Source organism: Larus michahellis, chromosome 1 (assembly GCF_964199755.1).
Source record: "Larus michahellis chromosome 1, bLarMic1.1, whole genome shotgun sequence".
Lineage (NCBI taxonomy): Eukaryota > Metazoa > Chordata > Aves > Charadriiformes > Laridae > Larus > Larus michahellis.
Window position 1 is genome coordinate 66,341,260 of NC_133896.1, and position 26,709 is coordinate 66,367,968.

General features: G+C 40.5%; 1 protein-coding gene across 3 annotated transcripts in view; it reads left to right on the forward strand.

Moving 5' to 3' along the window:
- Window positions 1-7,094: 7,094 nt before the first annotated feature.
- Window positions 7,095-26,709, forward strand: part of IPO8 (importin 8) — a 46,240-nt gene continuing 26,625 nt past the window's right edge. For all 3 annotated transcript variants that reach the window (XM_074583497.1, XM_074583479.1, XM_074583488.1), the window contains exons 1-8: window positions 7,095-7,328; window positions 15,733-15,814; window positions 18,467-18,623; window positions 20,829-20,987; window positions 21,930-22,086; window positions 23,142-23,231; window positions 24,020-24,114; window positions 24,695-24,779. In XM_074583497.1, the coding sequence (XP_074439598.1) occupies window positions 7,245-7,328; window positions 15,733-15,814; window positions 18,467-18,623; window positions 20,829-20,987; window positions 21,930-22,086; window positions 23,142-23,231; window positions 24,020-24,114; window positions 24,695-24,779 (909 nt within the window). In that variant the 5' untranslated portion in view covers window positions 7,095-7,244. The remainder of the gene's footprint in view (window positions 7,329-15,732; window positions 15,815-18,466; window positions 18,624-20,828; window positions 20,988-21,929; window positions 22,087-23,141; window positions 23,232-24,019; window positions 24,115-24,694; window positions 24,780-26,709) is intronic.

A 26,709-nucleotide genomic window follows, 5' to 3' on the forward strand; every position in this document is an offset into this window, starting at 1 on the left:
TATGATGGATTTCTTAGTTACCAGTACTTCTAACATTACTAATCAGCTTGGCCTTTGGCAATCTCAGCCATGTGGTCACTGTGAATACATGACGCACACGTTGCTTTCTAATGCTATAGTTCAGTCAAGCCTGGACAACTGCTTGGTGGACCCATTTGTTTGAGACTTACGTCTTACTGGTAGATCTAGCAAAGCTTTCATGTATCTCTGGCTTGCATATGTTTAAAATATCTGAGGTAAGCATCTTGCTTTCAGAGCTGGTTGTCCATCTCTATAAGATGGATTTTTAAATTCCTAATTAAAGGACTACACTATCGCAGCAAGAAGTGTGAAGGTATGATGAAACATGAATTCTAATCATTATGCTATTTGTTGATAGCAAACTTGACTGTAAATCATACAATGGATGGCTTTAAAAGAACTTCATACTTTTTGTAAGCTTTATCAGACTGAATTGGAATCATCTCTACAATACCAGCCAATTTAAAATAAAATGTCTGGTTTTCCCCTGATAGTTGTTATTTAAAAAAATACAACTCAGACAATTCTTTTCCATATGGTAAATGAACATATGATCAATTTTATCCTATAGTGTTCTCATGTAGTACCTCCTTAGCTAAAACTATTGGCTTTCACTACTGTGTGTCTAGTTGGATCTGTGAACACAGCTCTAGCTAACCTCTGTTACAGAAAGGAATGTAAGTACAAAGGAACAGATACTGCCATAAAGTTTTCAGAATAGATATGCCTCAAAAGGTTAGTACTGGACCTTCACTGTTAAGGGCAAGGCACAGCTGGAGCTAAACCTGGCAAGGGATACAAAGAATATTAAGAAGGGCTTCTACAGGTACGTCAGCCACAAAAGGAAGGTCAAATAAAGCATTCCCCCCCGATAAGCAAGACTGGCAAACAGGTAACAATGAATGAGGAGAAGGCTGAGGTACTCAACAACTCTTTTGCCTCAGTTGTCACTGGCAAACCTCTCTTCCCACACCTCTGGAGTGGATGGACCACAAGGAAGGGACTGGGGGAGGAAAGACCCTCGTGCTGTAAGAGATATGGTTTGTGACCACCTGAGGAACCTGCACATACAGAATTCCATGGAACCTGATGAGACGCATCCCAGAGTCCTGAGATAACTGGCTGATGCAGTTGCCAAGCCTCTCTCCATGATATTTGAAAAGTCATCGCAGTCAGGTAAAACCCCTGGTGACTGGAAAAAAGGTAGAAAGGAGAACCCTGGGAGCTACTGACTTGCCAGCCTCACCTCCATGCCTGGGAAGATCATGGAACAGATCCTCCTAGAAGCTATGCTAAGGACGGATGACAGGGAGGTGATTAGAGAGAGCCAGCATGGCTTCCCCAAGGGCAAGTCCTGCCTGACCAACCTAGTGGCCTTCTATGATGGAGTGACTACAACAGTGGACAAGGGAAGAGCTGTGGATGTCATCTATCTGAACTTCTGTAAGGCCTTTGACATGGTCCCCCACAACATCCTTCTCTCTAAACTGGAGAGGTATGGATTTGATGGGTGGACTGTTTGGTGGAAGAAGAACTGGTTGGATGGTCGCATCCAGAGGGTAGTGGTCAACAGCTCAATGTCCAGATGGAGGTGGGTGACAAGTGGTGTCCCTCAGGGTTCCATACTTGGACCAGTACTGTTTAATATCTTCATCTCTTATAAGAAAGGTGGGGACAGACTTTTAGCAGGGCCTGTTGCAATGGGACAAGGGGTAATGGTTTTAAACTAAAAGAGGATACATTTAGACTAGAGAGAAGGAAAAAATTTTTTACAGTGGGGATGCTGAAACACTGGGACGGGTTGCCCAGAGAGGTGGTAGATGCCCCATCCCTAGAAACATTCAAGGTCAGGTTGAATGAGGCTCTGAGCAACCTGATCTAGTAGATGTCCTTCCTCATTGCAGGAGGGTTGGACTAGATGACCTTCAAAGGTCCCTTCCAACCCAAGGTATTCTATGATAAGGCTACATTTTTTGATAATAGTACTGCAAAAGACCAAGCAAAACACCTGTTTTCCACACCAATAGCTGGCCAAAATCCACTGGTAGAGAATTGCTAATCTTCGAAATACCTAGAAATATAACTTTGTATGAGTTCCCATAATGATAAACACTAGGATATTAATACCTTGATCCTCATTCTTTATGTTTCTAGATTAATACTTGTTTTGAAAGCTTCTCAAAGTACTTCAGAGTATTTCAGTATGTTATTTACCAACTGTCACGGTTTTAGCCTGCCTCGGTGCGTCCAGACTGTAGACCTAGACCTGCATTCTCCTTCTGGGTAAAGCATTGAACAGGTGAGTTTCACACCTTGCAAACATTCGAGGTAACACCGCTATCGACTTCGTGTAAATGCTGTGTCTTCCGATACCTTTTTCCTCCGTAGCTGTTAAATGAAGTTGCTTGAATTGTTGCACTAGGCAACAGTGTCTTATAACCATCGAAGGATCATAATCGGGTATAAATAAAATGTACAAAGGGGCACCATAGTTCTGGTAACTTCCTATTGCTGTCTTTGCTATGCAAATTGGATACCACCTAAATTCTCTCCAGTTTAGGTATCTTGTGCACCTGCTGAAGACAAACTTTAAGGGTAAGGAACTAACTCAAGGTTTTGATTTGGAGGGAGTGAATTTCCATGTTTCCTTTTGTGAGTTCAGTGAAACACTGGAACTACCCTGAGACGGAAGGGTGCGCTGGTTTTGACTGGGACAGAGTTAATTTTTGTCAGAGTAGCTGCTGTGGTGCTGTGTTTTGGATTTGCGACCAAAACACTTATCAATAACACAGGGATGCTTTGGCTACTGCTGAGCAGGGCTCACACAGCATCAAGGCCACCTCTGTTTCTCTTGCTGCCCCACCAGCGAGCAGGCTGGGGGTGCACAAGAAGCTGGGAGGGGACACAGCCGGGACCCCTGACCACATCGGATCAAAGGGAAACCCCAGAGCACACGATGTTGTGCTCAACACTACAAGCTGGGCGAAGGAGGAGGAACTTGGCTGGCGCGATAACGTAGCAGCCACCAGAAAGTAAGCTACACGCAGTGTTCAGCTAAAATGCTACCCACATTTCAAAACAACCCAAAGTCAAAGGACTAATTCTAAGTAACCTGCAATACGTAAGGCTTTTCTAGTTTTTCTCCACCTCCCAAAGTTCTTGAGCTTAATCAAGTTGACAGCCACTTTGCCAGGAACCTGGTCTGTATTCATTGAGGTCAAACTTACATTGCTTTAAAAATCCTTGGTTTCAGCAACTGAGTTTCAAAATATGATTGCTTGTCCTAAATACTTCATAAAACTGTTGCTATAGTGCACCTGCAGACTTTTGGAGCTTTTAAAAAAAATAAACCCTTTGCTTTCCCTTATCTCCCCACTTTCCTTTTTTTCCCTTCTCCTCCTTTTTTTCTGTACTTGCATGCTGGTGCAACTTGCATTTCATTTACTTGTTTTTAGTTTCTTTGTGTAACACTTGTCCTTTTCACATAGGTTCTTCTCTCAGCAGCACATTAGATAGCTGACAAGAAAATCTCAGAGTTTTACCTCAGATTCTTTACTTTGCAGAGTAGCAGACCAGATTTTTTTTTTTTAAATTCTAATTCAGTTCCTGATCCATTATTTTGAAGTAGATGAAGCCTGAAATATTAACAGAATCTTTGCTCCAACAAAAAGGCATATGAGTTCTGGCTTACAAGTAGTTACTTTCAATCTGAAGTTTCTGAAGTTACATAAAAATATTTCGGTTAATGATTAAACTTATTTTTAGAATAACATAGCCACTGGTATCTACGGAGGTTCATGTTTTACAGGAAGAAATATCAGGCAAACATCAAACCCAGCACATAGGTAGACTAAAATGCTTGCAACAATACTTCCACGACTAGGAAGGAAAGGAAGGAAATAAGCACTATTGAACTGGATGTTGCTCGATTTAGGTACTTGCTGGCGTTGCTTCCTTGATGGCTGCTGTGTGCACAAAAAGTGGGTCCTGAAAGGAAAATCTTGGGTGTAAAATTTTTTCCACTTTGTTTTGTAGTGAATGTTGTGTGTTAAAAGTGCTGTTTTAAATACAAGTGGTAAGTGCAATAACATTCTGAAAAACATTTTAGGAAGACGTTAAAATAGTCTTTAAGCATATTTTGTTCTCTATTGATATCTTTTACATCACCAGCTTCACATGACTCAAGTCCTTCAATGAATCAATTTCATAACTTTTACGTTCTTGTACTGCCACAGAAATGGAATAAAACAAAAATGCTTTTCAGCTATCCATAACATTCTAATTTTGGAAAAGGAAGTAGAGATAAAAATCCTTTAAAGTAATTTGGTTTTAGTATGATGCATGATTCAAAATCTTTAAAATGGGCAGTTTTCACTGGACTAATCTTATTTACTGTCTTAACCAAAATGGCAAAACGACAAATTACCATAGTTAACAATAAATACTTTTTACACTCACATTGGTGTGATTTTTTTTTTATATTTTATGATTACCAGACATACTTTCCCCTGCTTCTAAGAAGAAATTAAAAGATGAGTGAAAGTACCTACAATTTCTTGCTAGATGCTGCAGAGCTGCGTCACTGGAGAACAGAAAGCCAGCTCGAGTGACAACGATGAGGTGTTCTGCACCACCGCAAAAAGTGATGAAAACCACAGAGCACACAACCTCCGAATGCTGGGTAGGTGTAATTCACTTTTACAGCTAGATTCTTCTTTTCTTCTGGGCAAACTTATTAAGGGACAATATTTTTGTATAAAATCATTATAGTATTAGATGTTTTAAGATTTTCCTTGTAAGCAATTTAGGAACTTACGTTATTTAGTGACAGTAAAGATGTTGTGGCAAGCATTACCATATAGTCCCCTCGGCAAGAGAAGGGTATCCCTGCCATAAACGGCACTCCTGCACATTCACCGTTGTTAAGAAGAATATTCTTCACTATAGGTCACATAATATGTAAGTTGAGGGAAGTACTGCTGTTTTCTTAATTGAGGAGCAGTAATGAGAAATTACACTTTATACTGTAATTACAATGAACAAATGACGTATTGTCCAATTTTGTTCTTAAGGCGTCTATATAACAGTAGCATCTTGTAATTGCCCTTGTGTTTGACTATTCCAAAACACAGCAAATAGTCTTTCTGTTATTTCTACCAGTTAATAACAGGTCTCTGGTTTGTAAATGTTATGTAAAACATCACCTGCAGAAGTAACTAAAGGATTTGGCTCACAAAGATCATATTAGACATGAGGTTTTTCTGGCGTGCTGTTGAGCTGTGAACTGCACCTTTGATAGCTATCTTATGCCTGCATGGATGTTGTCCTGGTTTGAGTGACACAGGATTAGTTTCTCCTCTAATGCTTGGGAAAACTGCGCTTTTGAAGACTCTAGTATCTGAATTTGCCAAAATATTTACTTTATAGACAGCTAGGCTATCTGGGATTCAAGGTCTTGGTGTTTTTGAGCCTTGCCAGGTGCAGGGATGTGGAGCGAGACCCGGGCACTTGACCCAGGCTGGCCAACAGGATTATTTTGTACCATGAACGACACATTCAATATAAATTTGCAAGTTTGCTGTATAGCATGCTCTCTCTCTCCCTTCATGGTGGCTTTCCAGAGAACTCCTTGCCCCAATGCCAGACCCCTGAGCCCTCTCTTCCTCCCGAAGCCATTGTGTTTGCAGTGTCCGTCATTTGCCGTTCACTGCTGGGAGTGCACAGCTTCCCACTGATAGAACTGTCTGAGTATAATCCTTGTAGATTTTATATTGGTATCAGGATCAATACTGGTTCTTTAGCATTATTAATGTTAATTATTTAACCTTATTCTGTTAAATCTATTAATATTTCAACCCTCGTGCTTCCTCATTTTTTTTCACGCTGATTCTCCTTCCTGGTGAGGAGGAGTCATTGGGTGATAGAATAATTTTCTAAATGACAGTAAATTGTTGTGGGTTTCTCAAACCATAAGAGATGTTTAAACCTTCGTTTGGTTCACCTGCATGTTCTAGGATTTAAGGGGAAATATTGGACAGAGGAGGAGAATCATAGCGGGGTAAATGCTTGCAGTTAGGAGTGGTGTTTGTGTATTTCTGACAAACTGAGTAGAATGCATCTTCAGCCCACTGTCACACGCAAATGCCATCAAGATAATCAAACCACTTTCAGGGTCTACTGATCTACAAAACGATGAGGAGAAGTACCAGGAGCATGGTGGGAAGCATGACGTGCGTTTTAGGAAGCTGCTTGCAGCAAGTTTCTCCCTTCCTGCAGCTGCGAGCCCGTCTCGTGCGGCAGCACATACCTGAGGTACCTGGGTAGCCAGGGGGATAACATCAGTTCTCACTGACCATGCCACTGTTCAGTTTTGGTGTTCTCACTTTAATTCTTGTACCACCAGCTCATGAGGTAGCAAATACCGGGCAATCAAGCCCGGTACTCGAGCTGGGAAACTACTACAAAAAGGAATAAGCTATTAAGAAAGGAATATAGGACTTTTTTTTATATATATATGTATTTTTTAAGGGCAGTGAAAGTCCGCTCTGGCACAGAGAGAGGGGTCTGGAAGCATCCCCCGGGCCTGTGGGGCCGCTGTGCCTCCGCCGGCGCCGCCGCCGCCGCCCCGTGAGGTCCCAGCAGAGGCCACCGAGGGGCGGCGGACGGAGGGCGGCACCTCAACACCCCCGCAGCAGTGACAGCCTGAACCGGTGGGCCTGGCCGCCCGCTCCCCGCCGCGGCCCTGTGCCGCCGGGCCCGTCCCCTGTCGGCGTCTCCAGGGACGGAGAAAGGGGCAGGCGCCCCTGGATGCGGCAGAGGAGCCAGCAGCTCCACACGCACCGTAGTGGCAGCGGCATCCCCTTCCGCGGCCGCCTTCTCCCTGAGGGAGCGGGGCGCGGCGGGCCCCACAGCCGCCCCCGCGGCAGCTCCATCCCGGAAACCGCCAGCCGTTCCGCAGGACTTTTTTTTTATCCGTACAACAACATGGCGCCCGCCTCTGGCGGACCTCTGCGCGCAGCCGGCCGTAAAGCAGTGCCCCGCTTCCCGATACCCAGCTGTCGCAAACCGGTGAATGGCTCCGGAGAGGAACCGGAGGGGGTGGGGCGCGCGAGCCTGCGATTGTGGCCCGGGGGGGGGCGGCAGCGCGAGCGGCGGCGGCGGCGGCTCCTCTTCCTCCCGCAGCCCCCGGGGGAGCGCTGCCCGCCGGCGCGGGAAGGGGGAAGATGGACCCCAACAGGATCATCCAGGCCCTGCGGGGCACCATTGACCCCAACCTGCGCATCGCCGCCGAGAACGAGCTCGATCAGGTGAGCGGGAATTCAGCGGCGCCTCAGCTCCGCCCCCGGCCGCGCCTCAGACCCGGCCGCCGCCCGGTATGGGGTCGTCTGGACCCGCCGGCAGGGGCGGGGGGGGTCGCGGCGGCCCCCCCCTCCGCGCCGGTACCGGCCGGCTCCGCTCCGCAGCGAGGGGCCGCGGGGCGGCTGAAGCGGAAAGCCGGGCTAGGCCGGCGGCGGCATCCCCCACCGGAGCTGCCTGTCAGCGGCCGCTCGAGGGAGGCCTGGCGGGCGGGCAGCAAACCCGCCCCGCTCCGGCTGCCGGGACCCCCGGGGCGGGGTCTGCCGCTGCCGGCTCCCGGAGCTTCCTCCTGGGCGCCGGGCGAGGAGCGCCGCCCCGGCGGCCCCCCGTCCGTGGGTGGTCTGTGGCCCCTGGTCCGTAGGTGGCCCCCAGTCCGTGGGTGCCCCTTGGCTGGGCGGGATCGGCGCCTGCAGTCAGTGTTGTCCTGAGTGCCGTGACCCGGGGAGCAGGGCGCAGCGGGGCGAAGTGCGGCAGATCTCATCCTCGGCGTGGCCCGAGCTGGGTGCTGGAAGGCACGACATTGGGCTCCGCGCTGCCCAGGTCGCTCTGTCTTGCTCTCACAGGTGACAGACAGCAGTGACTCTCGGGGACTGATTTTGTCCTGTCCAGCAGTACGCCAAGTAAAACTTTGGGAAAGGCACATTGGATTTTTGTGGGTAGCATTTGTCACAGCATCCCACAGTTAATGTAGCGCCAGTATGCACTGAATCAACACGGTGACCGCAGTCTCAATTTGGATGTTTGAAAAAGGAGAAAGTTCCTTTACGCAGCATAAATAAAACTTTAACCTCTATAATTCGATGGAATATTTGTTTGGTTCTATTGGAGGTCTTGGATTTTTTAGACTGCATTGGTATGTTAACAAAACGGTCAGTGAGAATTGGCTTTCAGGAATTACTGCTTCTCTGGCTTGATTTTCTATTTAGGCAACTTAAAACTCCTTCTGAATTAGCTGTAGCTAATCCTTGCTTTAGCAGTTGGCAAGTTCCTTTAGTAAATCGGCGGATTAAGTGCTGGACATTGAGAATGCTCTTGTGGATAGTTAGATAAAAATGCAAAACTTTTTTTTCCTCATTTGGCGTAGTAACTTTAAAAATTCATCAGTACCTATTTTTATCCCTGCTATTAAGGACTGAGAGGGAAAGTATAAATATTTGTCAGCAGCCTGTTGCACGGGAATCAAAACTACAGTAATGAATTGCTGCGTGTTTGGCAGGCTCAGAACAAAGAGGCAGCTGTCTGGGTTCCTGGGTCCTGCTCCTAACACTGTCATTTTAACATCACCAATAAGTACTGCAAGGCTCAGGAGAAGTTTTAAAAGTGTTTTAAGACTGACACCGGTGGCATGTTTTAAGTTCAAGTGATGGATAATGCAATTTGCGTGAAAGACCTGGGTTTTAGTTTCAAGATTGCAAGTGTATTTATTGAGCACAGGTTGAGATACATATTTTTATTTAAAATAGGTGACACATTTTCTCTTTTCTGATTATTATAAAGAGTGAATCTTGAAATTAAGACATACCTATTATTGTGTAGGCTTCCTGTTACTAAATGAAGCATGATGTATCTGATATAATGTACTGATGCAGCGTTGGTAGTTTGACATGACTCTTTGGATGAGCGAAACAAAAGTGCTCCTGAGGAATGTTGCTGAACGTGGGCCTTTGACATCTTGAAGCCTTTCAATGCTTTTGAAGCGAGACTTCAAAGCGACTTGTCAGACGCAGTGTATCTAATGATAGTGTTGACATGTAACTGTGCTCCTGCAAGTACTGGAATCCAGATGCTGTTCTAGCTTTTATCTTGCCCTAGCAAGGGAACCGATCCACCAACCAAACAGAAAACCCTCCAACAATAAGTACTTGAAGTGGAAATACAACATTTGGCCAAACAGAATAGGGGTCACCATTATTCTATGTGCTAGTTAAACTGGTGCTGCTCCTGAGACACGCCAGTGGGTATTGAGGTAAAACTTCTCTTGTGTTATCCCCATCAGCAGTGTACGTTGGTTTTCAAGTTTGAATCCAGGTAGTGACAGGAGCTTCCCAGAGAGTATAAATCCTACTAGTCCCCCAATACAGCACCTCTCTGTAGGCACTGCATTGCTTTTACCAATACAGATAGTCCTTTAGAACAGTATCATAATAGTCCCGACTCCATAGCTTGCTTACAGTGTGGAGCGTGGGGAATGGAGTTAAAATGAATGAAAGCTTGCCTACCTGTAAGAAGTCCCAGCATGTTTGAAAATGCCTCTTTTTCTTCAGTATGTTCCTGCGCTTGTGTAAAGATAGAGCTAAATCAATGAAGTTGCTGTCTGCCTTCTGGATTATCATCTAACTGCATTCAGAAATGGAATCAAGATTCCTTTCTTTTTCCCCCCTTATTATATCTATTGGAAGGCTCTTTGTGAGTTTTCTTCCTCCTGCAGCTAGAAATAAGTGTTGGTTTTCAGCCTAAATTAATTTATGCTCTATTTATATCCATTTGTGCCGATCTTACTTCTTAGCTAGAATAGGTTTTTTGGTACCTGCTCTGGCATATTTGTCCACGGCTGATCCCTACCAGCCTGTTTTCCTAGCCTCAACAGGCTGTATTTCCTCTGCAATATCATAAAACTGAATTTATGAAATCTAATAATAGGAGAGCACAGCTCTTCTGCATACTCATTTCCATTTGAATTAATCTTTCTTGTGTAATTTGGTCATTTGTATTTGCAGCATTCAAGAAAGTCTCATGCTCAATGCCCCTAATACCTCATTTGATACATCCTAAAATTACAATTATCTTTTTCATGTCCAATGTGTACATATTTCTTATCACTTAATATACCGAGGTCCTTTTATCCTATGGTTCCTCACTAAGAAACCTGAAGCTTTTAGGAGAAATTCCTATTATCTTTGGGTGTATGACCATGTACTTTGTCTTATTACCCCATTCCATTTTTGTTGGTGCAGTTCTAAAGATCATTCAGTTCTTAGTAGAATTTTTTTGATCTTTCTGCTTGGATGATGCGTGCTGCTTCTGAGTCATCAACAAACTTCACTTCTGTCAGTGACCTGAACACAAATGTAAGTGCGGGATTTGTCTGAAATGTGATTCTTGAAACTAGAGCAGTAATTTCCTGCCAGGTCAGTAACCTCTATCATGTAACTGTTTAATTTCCCTGTTAGCCTGTTGATTTTCTAAGTGTACACATCTTTCCATCTCCCTCTTTTTCTTTTCTTGTGTCGTGTCCCCTCCCACCCTTTTTTTCTTCAGCTCTGTCACATCATAATCGGTGTGCATCTTATAATCATGTTTATGGATCACACTTCTTAGAACAGTCAGTTATATCAAGAAAGATACTCAATTTCTGTGCACTTTTCTTTGATGTCTCTTCTAGGCTGTTCCCTCTTGTTAGAGCTGTCTCATGGACTTCAGGGATTTTTGCTGGTTTTAATTTCCTTTTTTTTTTTTTAAATGGCTAAATACTGCTTTCATGTGCCAGTTCTTGGAGTGCTGTGGAATGTACTGTCTGATTGTGTGAACGTACAAGGTCATCTCTGATTCCAATTCAGATAGGATTACCACACAATTTTTGTGCATTAATCTTCATTGGCTCAACCTGCTGTAATATGTCTCTTTGGCCTGTAACAGAGAGGAAAATAAAACACAATTGCAGAAATATAGATGTTTGTTTAAATATCGAGAAGGAGTTGCAGAATTTGACTTTGATGGGAACTGAGCAGCAGTGCTGGAAGAAGAGTAAGAAGTATGAGAAGACTGCCCAAAAGCAGAAGAGTCCAGAATAAAGTTGGGCTTCCATATCTTTGTTGAGCCGGCTGCCACAGTGGACAGGGATCCTAAGGTGACTCTGAAAGTGACAATGAAGACCTCTTGTTACCTAGAGGAAGGAATCTCAGGTATTTGTATTGAAGAGCAATTTGATGAGGAAGTTGCGTGATTAGAAGTTCCGTGGAAAGCGGAGTTTGTTTGAGACTGAGTGAATTTGACAGCAGAACCCATAAAGGAAAGAAGCTCAGGTAGGTTCTTACACATGCTTATTTTCCCTGTGTATGAAAACACTGTGTGTTTTCCCCTCCCCAGACAATACCTTTGCGTGTAAGACAGGGAAAGAAGAAAGTGTCTTTTGAAGTTCTAGTTTGTTTTAACAGCTGTCTGTGACTGACAGTGTAAAAAACAAGAGAGAAAATAGTATTAAGAACTGCGAAAATATTCCCGAGTGTGACAAATACTGACGGAATTTTTAAGTAACACATTTTCAGTGCACAGCAAACAGAAAATAAAGCTCAGTAAACCAGATCATTAAGCATTCATATCAGATGTACGTAAGCCTTAAAATAACCTTTGTAAACAGGTAATTTCATATGTATTCAAGGTACAAATTTCTTCTGTGTATTTGTCTTTGCAAATAAAGATGTAGTGCCTTGATTTTTCAGCAATTTTTACATGCCATACTTGGATTCAGAGGTACAGAGAAAGAAATGTGTATCACTGGTGGAGAAGGGATGGTCGTGGCTTCACTTTCAGAACCTGAGGGAAGGCTCTGGTTTTCTCTATCCATTGTCCTAGATCGTCCCATTGTTGTTCTGCAGGGATAAAAACAGCTTCTAGTGCTGTTCTGCATTCAGCCACTGTGGTTGTCATCAGAGCAATGGGAAGCTTAGTGACAGATGTGACTATGGAGCAGTTGCTTGCTCTGGGCTTTAAATGCAACAGGAAACAAGACACAAGAATAATGCTTACTGAAATGAGTTTAGTAATATATAATGCATCATAACCTGGGAGCCAAATCTGGGTGTTAGACATGAAAAGTATTTGCTTCGGTAGGATCCATTTGGGGAAATTTTTATATATTTTTCCAGCTTATCTCTCTTTGTATTGTAGTCCTTTGCATGTGACGATGTTCATCTTGCTGTTTTTCAGTGGCCCATCTTAGGCTTTCTCGGGTATCATCTGTTCTATGCCCAACCAAATGGAAAAGGAAACAGGCAAAAAAATTGATTTGTTCTCTGACGTTTTGAAGAGTGGAACTGTGATGCTGAGGTGGGGAAGAATGTGTGTTAGGCCAAAGGTGTGAAAGGACCAGGTGCAGGAAGTTGTGCACAGATCTCCTGAGACAGCGGGCACAGATGGAACAAGATCTGTGGGGACATAGGCATCTCCTTGGTCATTGCTGTAAATTTACCCAATTGTATCCTACCAGTGCTGTATGCCTCTCCCAGTTTAGCTGCTAGCCTTGCACATGCTGTATCCCATCCTCTTGATCACAATGGAAATTAAATGAGATTTTTTTTTTAGCATAAATGTCCTGATCTGTGATTCATGCAAGAGCAGTCAGTATGTGTTTTACACAGCTTTAAAATAATCTTTGTAAGTACTCAGTGAAAGTTTATTTTTCAAAAACTTTTACTTTCTCCTTCAAAATAAACATATGCCCCCATTGATCGACGCCTTCATAGAAAGTTTTACCAAATCACAACAGTGTGAATTCAAGGCACTGTAATTATTCACAAACTGCACAAAGCGGCGTGCTGTGTTATGGGAGTTGTGCTGAAGGTCTTTTTTCAGCCATCTGGTGCCTCCCTGCGGCTCCTGGGCACGGCTCTTCAAAATCGGCAGCTAGCTTTCCATTCCTTCCATTGGACTGATGGTATTCCTGCTCTCCCTTTGTAAAAGTTCAGGTGTGGCTGTAACAATACAAATGAATTCATCCAGCTCCGAGGTCTCTTCCTTGTCTCTTTCCATTTACACAGTGGACACCTGATGATTGCTCTGCACTTTACTCACTAGTGTCCAGGTGCCTGTTGTATGGTTTCCCGAGCAAGGCAGGGAAAGGATACATCCTCAGATCACAGTTAGCATGACAGCTAAACCAACGAGAATGTGCTGCTATAGAAAGAATGTTGCTGCATGCAGCTTTTTAGAAAGTCCTCTGTTCCAAAAATTGCAAGCGGTGTGTGGTTTTCCTGATGGGGTTTGTTGCTGCACAAGTGAGCAGGATGGTATTTGAGCTTCACAACTACAATAGAATCGGGTGTCTTGTTTCTAAAATGGGCACACAATCTCTTTTGATCTCTGCAGCATTTAGGTTTCTGATAAATGAGTAGAAAACAAAGCTTTATAAAAATGTGAACTATGCTAATGACAGTAGCACAGAGTAGAAGGATTTAGTGGGAGCTTGATACTGTGTCCCCGTGATCTCTTGAGGGGTGTCGGTATGTAAAGTCTAAAGAAACCCTCATAGCAGTGTGCTGGTAGGGATGGGGCCCCCTCTGAGACACTGTGCGTACCTTCTGCGTAACATGTCTTTTGTCACTCCAGGCACTTGCTGAGAGGATTTGCTGCGCAGGCCAAATAACCATATTTGTGTACATCCTGGCAAAACTTCAGGGATAGCAGTTGTATGCCAGCACAAGTGGTACTAATAAAGCTCCCTGGAGTAGTGGTGACTTTAATGTAGATTCAGTAAAAGTTATTTGGTCAAAGAAAGGGAAAGAATTTATGCTGTTATCGGTGTATCCACCCTAAATGTGATACTGGTAGGATTACTGCAAGAAAACAACAAAACAACCCCCAAAACAGTTGCATTCTTAATCAGTGTGTTTATAGTAGTAAAAACTGTGTGTAGATTGGGTCTGAGAACAGCATATTGGCACTACTTAGAAGAAAAAAGATGATTAAGGGTTCACACACATTTTTGGTTTTCTGTGCTGCTGGGATTTCTTGTGCTTTCCTTATCTCCCTGGAAGTTGGGTGTTGAGTGCTGGAGGCTACTGCAGCCCCTGTCAGAACCCACCAACGTTGTACGGATTCTGTCCGGTAGTGACTGAAGGACAAACTTTGGACTCCAGGATACTCGATTAAAGGGTGATCTTTGGAATCCAGTACACTTCAACCAGCTGACATTGAAAGCTGGTATTTCAACGTGTCGATAGATAAATGGAGTTCCTGTGCTGTCTGTTACAGCTTTTACTTTATTTAGAGCATTTCTTATGGATAATTAAAGTTTTTTAGAGAAGGGAATTGCAGGAAAATATGCTTTTGATTTGCTGTTACTGCTTTTATCTGAGATCTCAGATTACTCTATAAACATCAAATGAGTCTCTGAGCACAACGTAGGTTAGAATTACAAAATCATTATAATGAGTAAAACGAGGGCCAGAAAGTTAAGTGATTTGGTAAAATTATTGAATGATAGTGTTGTGTAGCAGCTGTTACACTTAGGCATCATGAAAGCGATGTAATTTTACCTCATTACGGAAATGTTAGATCAAGGAACTGGGTACATGAAGAGTAAAACCTACCTCTTATTTCACAGCTTTCGAATGCAGCAAAGTTTATGGAAGATGCAGTATACTTGTACTTAAAGCACAGCTCTGGAAACAACCACAGAACTCCCAGGCATAGTCTAGTTGGAAAGAAATACTGTAAAAGGTGAAATAAAGAAAGCTTCTGCCATCTAGCCCTAAGAAACATCTCTCTTTGAATGTAAAGCACATGGATGAAAGATCTGACATACTAGTAACTACTGATGTTGCCAAGGCTTAGTAGTAACTGCACCATGCTAAGTCCGCGATTCTTCATGTTGGAGGACCCCAGTTGAATGACAGCAGTATAATGCTATCAGATTTTCACATCTTTTAAATCTGGCATGCTCTGCTCAGAAGTTCAGTGAGCATTGTTTTCTCTTTGAAATTCTTCAGCTCCATGACTGATGTAATGTTTGAAAAGTTCCCAGGAAGACTGTGGGTTTTGAAATGTTATCTGCCTATGCTTGATTTTAATTAAAAATGGTTATTCTGCTGTGTTTCCCCAGTTGTTTTTTTTCTGTTAAGACGCGCTATACATCTAGTTTGTTAAAAGATAGCTGTGTAATATATGGCAAAGGCAGATGCTGTTTACACTTGAAAATAATTTTAAATGTTTTTTTAATCTCTTCAAAATCCAGTATTGCTATTGTACCAGAATCTATTTTGTAAATAAATAGTAGGTATTGATGAAGCATGTCAATATCCATTTGACTTATGAGGTTAAATAATTCGAAGACAGATCTGCAGTGTTTCTCATTATGCAGTCTCACAATTTTTTAAATATACGTTATCACTAATCTCTAATAGAGAGCATTGTCACAATGCTTATTCCACCCATGTGCAATCATGTGCTCTGCTTTTACAAGTGATTATTTGGATTGGTGCAGATGTGGATAAATTCAAGTGCTAAAAACTTTCATACTTCATGAGGAGAGTCAAAGAACACTGCAAAATCCTTATTTTGTATTTCTTATTCAGCTTTTGGTAATACGGTCTTTTTTAAACATAGTGTTTTTCTAACTGTGTTTTATATGTGTTTCAGTCCTATAAGATCATCAATTTTGCTCCAACTCTACTCCAAATCATAGTATCAGATGAAGTTGAATTTCCAGTGCGTCAAGCAGGTGAGATAAATTCCTCGTTTCATTTTCTTTCAGTAGAAATTCAGTCTCTCTGTTATTTCAAGAGAGTATTGAGCTGTTGCAATGTAAGGAAGTTCATGTTTGTTCTGAGTGTGGAAAAGGGTCTGTCTTTGCTGTTTCTTTCCTACAAGAGGATCAGATAAAATTGTGCATATAGGGTAGAGTCCTTCTTTGGCTTCTCTGTGTTTGTAGTGATCCCTACTGGATTGCTGTGATACTGATACAAAAAGAAAATGATTTCTGCTTAAAACTGGGTACCCAGGGAGCCTTAGGTATTCTTTAATTTTCGTGGTGGTCATGAAGTAGTGATGCCAAGACAAGTGGAAATTTAAAAAAAAAGTTAAAATTGAGTCTCATTTGAATACATGTTTCTCTATTTGTATCCCGTTTCCTGGAAAAAATGAAAGTTTTGGAAAAATGAAAAAAAACCCGCAGTTCCCTTCGTCAAGGGTAGCCACATATGCTTAGTCAATATCTATGATGTCCACCCACAAAAGTAGATATGAAGGAAGGTCACATCACTGATAAGTTATAAATTTATAATCTCAGCATGTCTAAAAAGATTGCCCAACTGTTTGTAAGTTCAGGAATGGTGATGTAGTTGACTTTACGGTATACATTTGTGTAAGATCAGGTTCTAAATATTCATAATTTATTTTTACTCCTATACAATATTTTTGACAGATACAGAAAATATTCAGCTTTTTCAAGAAATTGATGAATACTTGTCCTGGTTTCAGCTGAGATAGAGTTAATTTTCTTTCTAGCAGCTGCTGTGTTTTAGATATAGTATGGGAAGAATGTCAATAACGCATACTGTTTTAGTTGTTGCTAAGTAATGTTTACATTGGTCAAGGACTTTTTCAGCTTCCTGTAGAAGCTGAGAGGGACCATAGACAGGACAAGCTGCCCAAAGGAGTATTCCAGACCACAGATGTCATGCTCAGTATATAAAAAAGGGTTGGCTGGGGGGCAGGAATCCATGATCGCTGCTCGGGATGGGCTGGGCAACCAATCATTGGGTGGTAAGAGCAACTTGTGTTGTATCACTTTAATTTGTATATTCTTTTACTGTTATTATTATTATTATTGTTGTTGTTATTATTATTTTCCTCTTCTGTAACTGTTCTGTTAAACTGTCTTTATCTCAACACATGAGGTTTTTTCCCTTTTCCCTCCTTTTCTCCCTCTTCTCCCTCTCTACCCGGGGGGGAGGCGGGGAGTAAGCGAGCGGCTGCGTGGTCCTAGTTGTTGGCTGGAGTTAAACCATGACAATATTGTTTCGTTCACAGCTCTGTTTTTATCCTATGGAACAGCGTTTCCCATAGAAGCACTGTTGGGTTTTTTGTACAGATCCTATTAATCCCCTGAGTGCATGCTGACATATGCTGTTTGTCATGCTGGCGTTTATTTTTTCAAAGATAATCCAACTTTGAATGGCATTGTTAAACCATTCTGTAGTAAAGTTTGATGCTTAATCTAGACTACATCAGGCTAATTTTATAAATTAATCTCTCATTTCAGGATTGTTCAGGGGGGAAAAAAAAGCCCAAGTATGTAGAACGTGATTTTTAAAATTTTTGGTTTTTTATTTTTTACGAAGTACTTGTATAAAATAGAAAAGCACATATAAATTACATATGTAAGTCAACAGATTCCCCTGGGAAATTTCTATAACAACAAATCTATGGACAAAGAAAATTAAAGTCTTGGGCTGGTCTTTCTGGACCTGTTTCTTGTTTGAATATTCTGGCACGTCATAAACAAAGAACTGTTTTTCCTCCTGCTCCTGTGAAATCTTTTGCAAACAACTTGTTTTCATACTTTGTAATTTGTCTTCACCAAGAAAAATGATTGTACCCAAGGATATCTTATTTATACTTTAAACTCCTAGCTAGTAATCAGCCCAAATAGTACAGGGATAAGAGTCTATTAAGAATGTCTTATACCATATTTCCTATGTTTCCTAAAGAATGCCTACAGGCATTTTAGTACCGAGGCATAAATGCTGCTTTACTTTCAGTTGAAGATTAACTTTATTTTTTGTGTTTTTTCATGTGAGACAGAAGGGAACAACTCTGAGGGATTATGGGAAATCCTAATAGTGAGTTAAAGCTTAGGGAATGCACAACAAACATTTCTGTCTGAATAGAAGGTAGGCCATGTGCCAGTTTCATACTGGGCATTTCCCCAAGCAGAGTGTCCCATCTGCGTGCACAGTGATTTGTTTACACAAGCCTTCCAAAACTTCACTTACTGAGCTTGAGTAGTTGTTTTAGGGATGAGTAAAAATGCGGATAAATAGATTTTTGTGTGCTTGTTTGTAATGATGGAATATTATGTCCATAGGGAAGACTACTGTAATAAAGAATGCACTCCAATAGAAGCTGTCTGAAATGCTATCCTGTTCTGTTTAGGACCAGCCACTTGAGCTGGATCTTGTGTGGAATCATAAAAAAATTTGTTTTCTGACTTAGCTGCGCTTAGTGCCTATAATTGTCAAGAACTCATGCAGTGGTTTTCAGTCATCTTTTCAACTCTTTGTTCTACTTTCAGCTGTACTATGTGTTGAGCACAGAGTAATGTGGAGATGTGTTAGAATTAAATTATTATTTCCCCAATGTTTGTATTTAGCTGCCATTTACCTGAAGAACATGGTGGGATGGTACTGGGCGGACCGTGAACCACGTCCTGGAGAAGTAGTATTTCCATTCAACATTCATGAAAATGATCGTCAGCAGATTCGTGATAACATTGTAGAAGGAATAATTCGTTCTCCTGACTTATTGAGGTACCTTATATTGTGTAGAGATATTTCTGTAGCTCAAGTTTTCAGACTGGTAGTCAGGATGTAGTTAATGTGAGAATCTCAGTTTCTTGGGAGATGAAGCAAGTACTACTTTTGAAAATGCAACATTTGAAAATTTGCATTTGAAAATGTAAATTTTACCACATTTATTTGCACTTGTTTTTCAGAAATGTATTAACCTGGCTAAGAGCTCTGTAATGTGATTTGTCCTTTTACAGTGTAGTTTAAAGTGTCTTCTAACACTTGCTGTAGTGACAGCCTGCCTGTTTGGCTGATTCAGAGCAGATAGTGTAGAGGGCTATCTGTAGTACGGAATTACCCATTCAGAGAAATACTGCTCGAGATCTTTTTTTTTTTCTAGTAGCCCTTTTCTCAATTACTTTTGCCATTTTTTATATGTAATCCTAGTATTTAAATGTGTGCTAGCATTCTTGGTTTTAAGATGTTGAAAGAATGAAAAAAATGTTGTTCTCTTCTTTTGCTGGAAGAATAGTTAAGATTCACAGACATACTACAGTCTATGATTGTTCACCACTCTAATTAAAGTGAAGCTGATAGGATGGGATTAGGCTGTAGTGTATAGATGTTCATCTTTGCAAAACAGAAGAAAATCTTCCTATTGTCTCCTCCTCCTCTCCACCAGCTAGGTGCCCAGAGGTGTCTTTTTTGTCAGTAGTCATATCTGGAGGAGGAGTGCTTGTCTATGGATTGAAATTAGGATTAGAGAAAACACTTTAAAAAAATAATGAAACACTGGAACGCATTAGGCTGCTATAGCATTGCTGTCACTAGAGGTCTTTACAAATAGATTAGACAAATACCTGCTGGGACTGCTTAGATCCTGCACTGAGACAGGAAAATGAACTAAAACATCGTTTCCAGTTCAGCTTTTCTAGCATGCTCTGACACAGATGTCTAGAATCCCCACTGAAAGAAGTAGTTGCTCCTTGCCAAGGTTGTGCTACAAGGTAAGGAAGCTCGTGTTGTTTCTGTGATAATGTAATAAAGGCATGTAGTTTCCCCTTCCATTATGTCATAAATGCCAAGGCTAAGTTTATACAAAAGAACACAAAATAATGGAAATTTGAGGAGGTTGGTCTTTTTTTTTTCTTCCCCCCAAGATCTACATCTAAAAGGATTGTTGAAAACCCCGGGAAAATCATCTGGAATAAAATAGAGGGTTTCTAAATAATGGCCAAACTTGTACATTTCTCAGAGGCTAAAAAAGTCAAAGAAACTTTACTGGAACTAGTCTGATGCTGTAATACTGATATTTTTTCACTGTTTACTTGTGAGAATAAGGGGGGAGGTGGAACCAAATCAACAATGAGCACAAACTCCAAAGGCTTGAGGGACAAGGTAAGTTTGTACAAAGCTAAAAGGATTGGTAGGTGAAGGGCCCCTTATTGAACTGCTTTGTAATAGTGGCTGCTTGTGTGAAAGACTCCAAGAGGATACCCAAGGGAAACTAAATATAGAAGAACCAATATTTTCTGTGGACTTTTTTTTTTTAATTCCTTAGCAGAGCCAAGAGTATTTATTTACAGCTTCCAGTTCAATGCTGCTCAGCTTTTCTAGTCACACCTTACTTTAGTCAATTAACAAACCTGTGTTGCCTCACCATTGTGAGTGGCATCTAAAAGCATGCGGAGGGAGAGGAATAGTAAGATGTTTTTACCTAATTGGCTCTACCGTGTGCTTCAGAGGTTGAGAAGTGGTGTTCTAGAAGATCCTGTAATTTCATGAGGAAACTCTGGCTTGGATCATAACACAAGCCAATATTTTTTAATAAAAATGTACAAATGTGTGTTTTTGTGGTTGCTTTCAGCCTCATAAGCATGTAGAAGTATAAACATTCATTTTCAAAGTACAAAGCTAGCTGGTTTCATTGAGCAATTAATTGTTTTCAAGTATTGCCTGATGGGTGTAGAGAGGGAAAAGGAAGGGACAAAAGTAGCTAAAGTGTTCTGAAATTAGTTTCTTCCTTAAAGTTAAATCCCCTGGGATTTTTTTTCTTGCTTTTCCTCTGCGGCTCCTCAGAACTCTTTCAGTGCTGTTAAAATATGTATGATAGTTAGGTAATATGTATATTGTGGCCAGTAAACCAAGATTTGGGATCTATCCTTTTAAACACCATACCATGATCTTATTTATTTATAATGTATTTCTTTTTCCCTCCTGCCGTAGAGCCCAGCTGGCAAGGTGCCTCCATGCTATCATTACATATGACTTTCCTGGCCATTGGACAGCTGTAGTAGACAAGATAGGCTACTACTTGCAGTCTCAGAACAGTGGGAGTTGGCTTGGGAGCCTCCTGTGCCTGTATGAGCTGGTGAAGAATTACGAGTAAGTTGGTGTCCATCAGTAGATGAAGAATCAGTACTTTTAGTCCCAGCTGATTACTGAGAACGTCATTCTTAAAAGCACTGGCAGTTCTACAAGGAATTCAGATAGAAAATGGGGATTAATAATTATCATATGCTTCCTTTTCTGCAAATAAATGAAAACTATTAATCATCTTTATATCTTCAGCGAATTGAAAGCAGAGATGCCAGCAATAATCTGTATGAATTTACTGACATTTTTTCCTGAGGCTTTGTACTTTTGATCTGATTTAACCCATCTGTGAAAAATTTCTTAAATGTTTATAACTTCTTTTGTTTGGAGATTCACCAAATTCTGCATATATGAATGCAAATTATTTTCTACTTCTATGCCATGAATACAGTACTGTCGTTGTCATATACTCCTATTGCATATTGTTACCTGTACCATCCTCCTGATAGTCTAAATCCAGAAAGTGTAGATTAGGATAAGCGTAGAATGTTCTCTCACTCATTTTTTTATTTTTAAATTATTTGCTTTTAGAAACGTATGTAAAAGAAATGTAAACAGAGAAAGAGAAAATCTTTTCAAAACAAAGGAATGGTCTTTCCCTTTCAATTGCTATTGACTCCTGTTTCTTCAGTACCCAACTTGGGTTTGGCATTGATACGAGTGTCAGAAAAATTCAAGTGCCTGCTCCTCTGAGCTGACAATTCAGTAGTAAAGAACATTAGTTCTTCCTCCTAATAACAGTATTTATATAAGGTAACAGTTGTTGTTTTTCCTAGTCGGAGAATTTGCTCAAATTGTTGAGTTGCGGGCTAGAGAAGGGGAGAGTAAATGAGTGAGTGTTGGATGTTAATTAATTTTTTTTAGGGTACAGAAATTAAATTGCTGGTGAGGAATAGGCATTAGAATCTCCAGTGTGTAGATCCTGGACCAACATTTTTGTTTCCTTTGCAGATGCAGAAAAGCAGAGGAACAAGGTCCTCTCATAGCAGCAATGCAAATATTTTTGCCTCGGATTCAGCAGCAGATGATCCAGCTTCTGCCTGATAACTCCCATTACTCTGTACTGCTTCAGAAACAAATCTTAAAAATCTTCTATGCTTTTGTTCAGGTTGGCATCTGTGTAGAGGAAAACCGAAACTTTTGCTTTGTTGGGCACAACGACTCCTTTCAGTACACTCATGTGTGATTGAAGAGGAATACCAATTTGGATGGGAAAAGTCATAAAGAATAAACAGTTTTTACAAAAATATGATCTTTATAGATTTTTCTACTTAAAAACTGGTCACATGATCCCCCAGATTAAATTTTTGATGAACCTAGGTACTTCTGCACATCCTCTCTGTAAGCTTACTGGAGCAATGTTCCTGTTTTTATGAAGTCACACATAACCTAATATAAACTGTATAGGTATTTAGACTGTGCTGGTTGGCGTCTGAAAGTGTCAGTAGTGCATGTTGTAGTATAATTGTCAAAGAGTGCACTTCAGTAGGTGGCATTTCTCATTATCTTCTGAAGATCTGGCAGAAATTATTTATGGAGGCACATGCATTTTACAGAGATGAGTTTGGCTTTTACAAAGATGAGTTTGGTGAGGACGTACTTCTAGAGAATGAGAAACAAAACAAGATCCTGCGAAAAGGGCAGCCTGAAAATTCTTACTGGAGGTTAAAAAGCTAAAATAGTTTGTTATTAGGTGTGGGGAGGATTAAAAAGATCCTGAGATCCTATTTCACTTTTCAATAGCTTACCTGAATATTGTCACTTTGCTTTGGATTTTATAGAGAAGTAAGATTTACTAAGTAGATAGTAGCCACGTAGTAATTAGAGTACATTTCACTTACTAAAATGCTATTGGTTTAGCCAAGCCCTGTAGTATAGCTGCTGCAGTGGTCCCTAAAAGTCAGCTGGGCTATTGTGAAGAAGAGGAAAAAATTAAAAGAATTACCAAGTTCTCAGACCAAGGAGCTTTCCTCAAATAGTGTCTGCTCCAAAATTCCTCTGTAAATTGTGCCAAGAAGGATGCAATTAGAGCAGTATTGATATCTAACCTAATTAGTTTTAATTTTACTTAAAAGCTCATCTTCCTCAGAATGTAACTACTGTAGAAACATCTTCGAACTTTCTCAGAGAAAATTAGTATTTCATGACTGTTTTTTATTGCAGTATGTGTTGCCGCTCCAGTTGCTGAATAACCAGACTATGACTCAGTGGATGGAGTTCTTCCGTACTATCATTGATAGAAATGTACCTCCGGTAAGTTTTAGTTTTCTAAAGAACTCTGATCCCTGTGTCTTGGCATTTGAGGAACAGTCAACGTGAAGGTTTTCTAAGTGTTCTTTTTTTTTAAGAGGTCATCTATTTAAGATTCGTATCTTTGGAATAAGTGGTGTTTCTGACAGAAACATAGGAAGATCATGTAAGCTGTCAGAATTTAATTGACACCATGTAAATTCCAATTTGGGATACGTTGGAAGTTTCCAAATATTTTAGCCAGATCTCTCAAACAAGAACCAAAAGCTCATCACAAGCCCATCATTTGTCTCCGTTCCTCTTTTTCTTTCATCTGTCCTTATATTTCTTGAACAAAATAAAAATAGGAATTAAATTCTTGTTTGTATGTGTACAACATTAACTGGCGTTTCCTAAGTTCTTTAGATATTTATTTCACAACCTTAACATTGTTTTAATAGCTTTTGTGTTAGTATATTGTTAGGGTGTATATATTTAGAGGAGTTAGTATCATTCATTATTTTTAAGCCAGTTGCACGCCACTGTTTAGTCAATTATATGTGAGAGTTTCCATTTTTAAAATATGCATAATTTTGAAAATTAAAGTACAGGCATTGTACAAGTATTTCACATACGCAGTTATATTGACTAATTAAGATATTTGGAAGTTCCTTAATATTATATAACTGCTAACAGAACCAAAGCTTTAGTCAATATGAATTTGTATTCGTTTACTCAGCAAGAAATGATTAAAGCATCATTTCTCTCAACAATACACACAGCTAATTTAAAATAAATGTATTTATTTATAGGAGACTTTGCAAATTGATGAAGATGATAGACCGGAGCTGGTGTGGTGGAAATGCAAGAAGTGGGCATTGCATATTGTAGCTCGTCTTTTTAAACGGTAACAAACTGATTAAAAACTAAATTTGGGTTACAAATTTGTAACGCTACTTCAGGTGCAATTAGACAAGACAGTTTAGTGGGTTTAACAGCTCATGGTCACCAAAGAGGTGTTCCTGCTGCTGTCTTCTGCCTTGCACTGGCACAGCAACTGGTCTGAGCTCTTAGTGAAATGATTTGGCTCTCTAAGATGATAACAAACTAGCCCCACAGGAAAAGAACGCTTTTTTTCCACTTTTTTTGGTTATTGTTACTACATCCAGCTACAAGTGCTTATGTTCTCAAATATAAAGGCAGGGGAAGATTTGGAAAGAAATCCATAAACATGGAAATTACAGAGCTTGTGACAAAAAGGCGGCTATATTTGCTTGTGTCTAGTATTGTACCTTATGAGAATCTAAGAAAAGAAAAGGGAAGTGGGGCATTATATGGGAAATAATGACTTAGAAGGAACCTATGGGAAAGCGTTCCTTTGGGGATGGGTGACTACTCAGGCTCCTTTGTGTTTTAGAAAGTTTTGTGTCTTCCTGAGGCATCGGAGTTCTCACAATGTAAATATGTGTGTTCTCTTCTTTTTAAAGATATGGAAGTCCTGGAAATGTAACTAAAGAATACTTTCAATTCTCAGAGTTTTTTTTAAAAACCTATGCTGTGGGCATACAAGAGGTAAGTACAGTTCATTTGTTTCTGAATTAGATCATTTTGGCTGAACAAATGTATTGTTTTCAACAGTGTGCTCATATTGACGTTCATTCATTAAAGAAAAATTAACAGAGTCGGACAGGTTTTCCTTACAGTGATTGAGAAGTTCTTTAGAACTCATTGCCATACAACCGAAGTATAATAACACAGATTTTCAGCAATTCAAAAAAAAAAACCCTGCAGGAAAATTCTCAGAAAAGACAAGTGCTGATAAAATGGTGTTATCGTAATGTATAAAGGTTCTAGATATAGCTGAGAAAAAAACTATTGATGCAGAGGCCTCATGTCATAGAAGGGTGTATTTTCAGCCCAGTCTTTAGTAAGTGCTTTTGCTGCAAACAACTTAGGCGCAGTAATCCAATGATGCTGTTTTATTTCAGGAAGATACAAGCAGATTAGAAGGTGTCTAGAGAACAGCAATAAAAGTTATTTTATACCTAGAAAGCGTTTTTATGAAAATATAGCATAAATTCACAGTTTGCAAGGAAATTATTTTTGTTGGGGAATTCTAATTATTTGTGATTAACATGGTGTTGTGGAGACAGTTCAGTTCTGATAAAGTCGTGTAGAAGAGAGGTAGTTCCCATCAGAGTTCTGTGTGTTTTTCTGCCAGCTCAGCTGTGAGCCCCTGAGAACATGGGCTTCCAGGTTTCCAGCATCTCCCTGGTTTGGTGGAACAGCTATAGCAATTGGGTGCCTAAAGCACTGGGAGTGCTGGCTCCCAAGCTCAGATATTTTTGGCAGAGCTCGTCCTGTTTCTCATTCATCCCACCATATACTAGATGACTAGGAGTGGTAGTTCCCAGGCTTTTGACTCAACCAAAGCTCTTGGTTGTCCAGGCTTTTGGGTTACATATTCCAAACAGGCGTCTAAGAAGCCAGGAGAATGCAGTACGCTGTCCTACTCATGATTCTGGGCTCTTGATTGCATTTGGTCTGTAAACCTTGCAAAACACCTGGGAATGCTGTTTTTCAAGTGACAAGTGTTTAGATAATGTGTATTTCCAGAATATGTGGCTCCTCAGCATGCTGTCAGATGAAGTATCCCTGACGTGGCATCTGCAGGCTTCTTACAGTTTAAATTTCCAGTGTCTTTGATGGAGGGTGCCAGGCTGTTGTTGTCACTTCACGTCAAACTTAAACTAGGTTTCAAAATACCAGGATTGTCTGCAAAACAAAATTACTTTTCTCCATCCAGTTTGACAACAGAATAGTTAATCCATCTGTGTATTAATTCAGTATAAATATGTAAATGTTAAGAACTAAAGAGAGGAAGGTAAGGCTGTAAGCATTAAATGAAAAGAAAAGGGAAGTAAACAGTCTAATATCTATTCTAAACTCCTTGCAATGTTTAGCTCCTGAGTGGAAAAATAGACTTCCATGGGCTGTTGCCATTTGAAATACTTAAAGTTTGTCTGTTAAGAGATTAGGCTATGTAGTAGAGGGAGCAGTTTAGCTTTCAAGACAAATGAACTGGACAATCTGCACAGTTCTTGCATTTCTGGCTCTTAAATGCTGATTTGTCACATTTCCTCACAGAGTTAGTAAGAATTTTGTTGTGAATATTACATTGCTAAGCCTTCATTACTTATTCATCTGTTGTTAAGTGCTGACATCATGCTAGAGTCTATATGAGATATAGACAATTCTTGCCCAAGGAGCCTATCATATAAAAGACTTGAGATAAGACTTAGTACTCCTAAGGAAGGAGTTATGTTCAAAATAAAGTTTATTATAGCGTTGTGAAGAATTATGAAGCAGAATTGTCCTTCTGCAAATATATGACCCAATATTTTCTTATACATTGCCAATGGTCTTTATTGTTATTCAGGTACGTTCCAGTTCTTTATGCTTATTAACACTTAATAGTTCATCTGCCATTAGTGCAGATTAA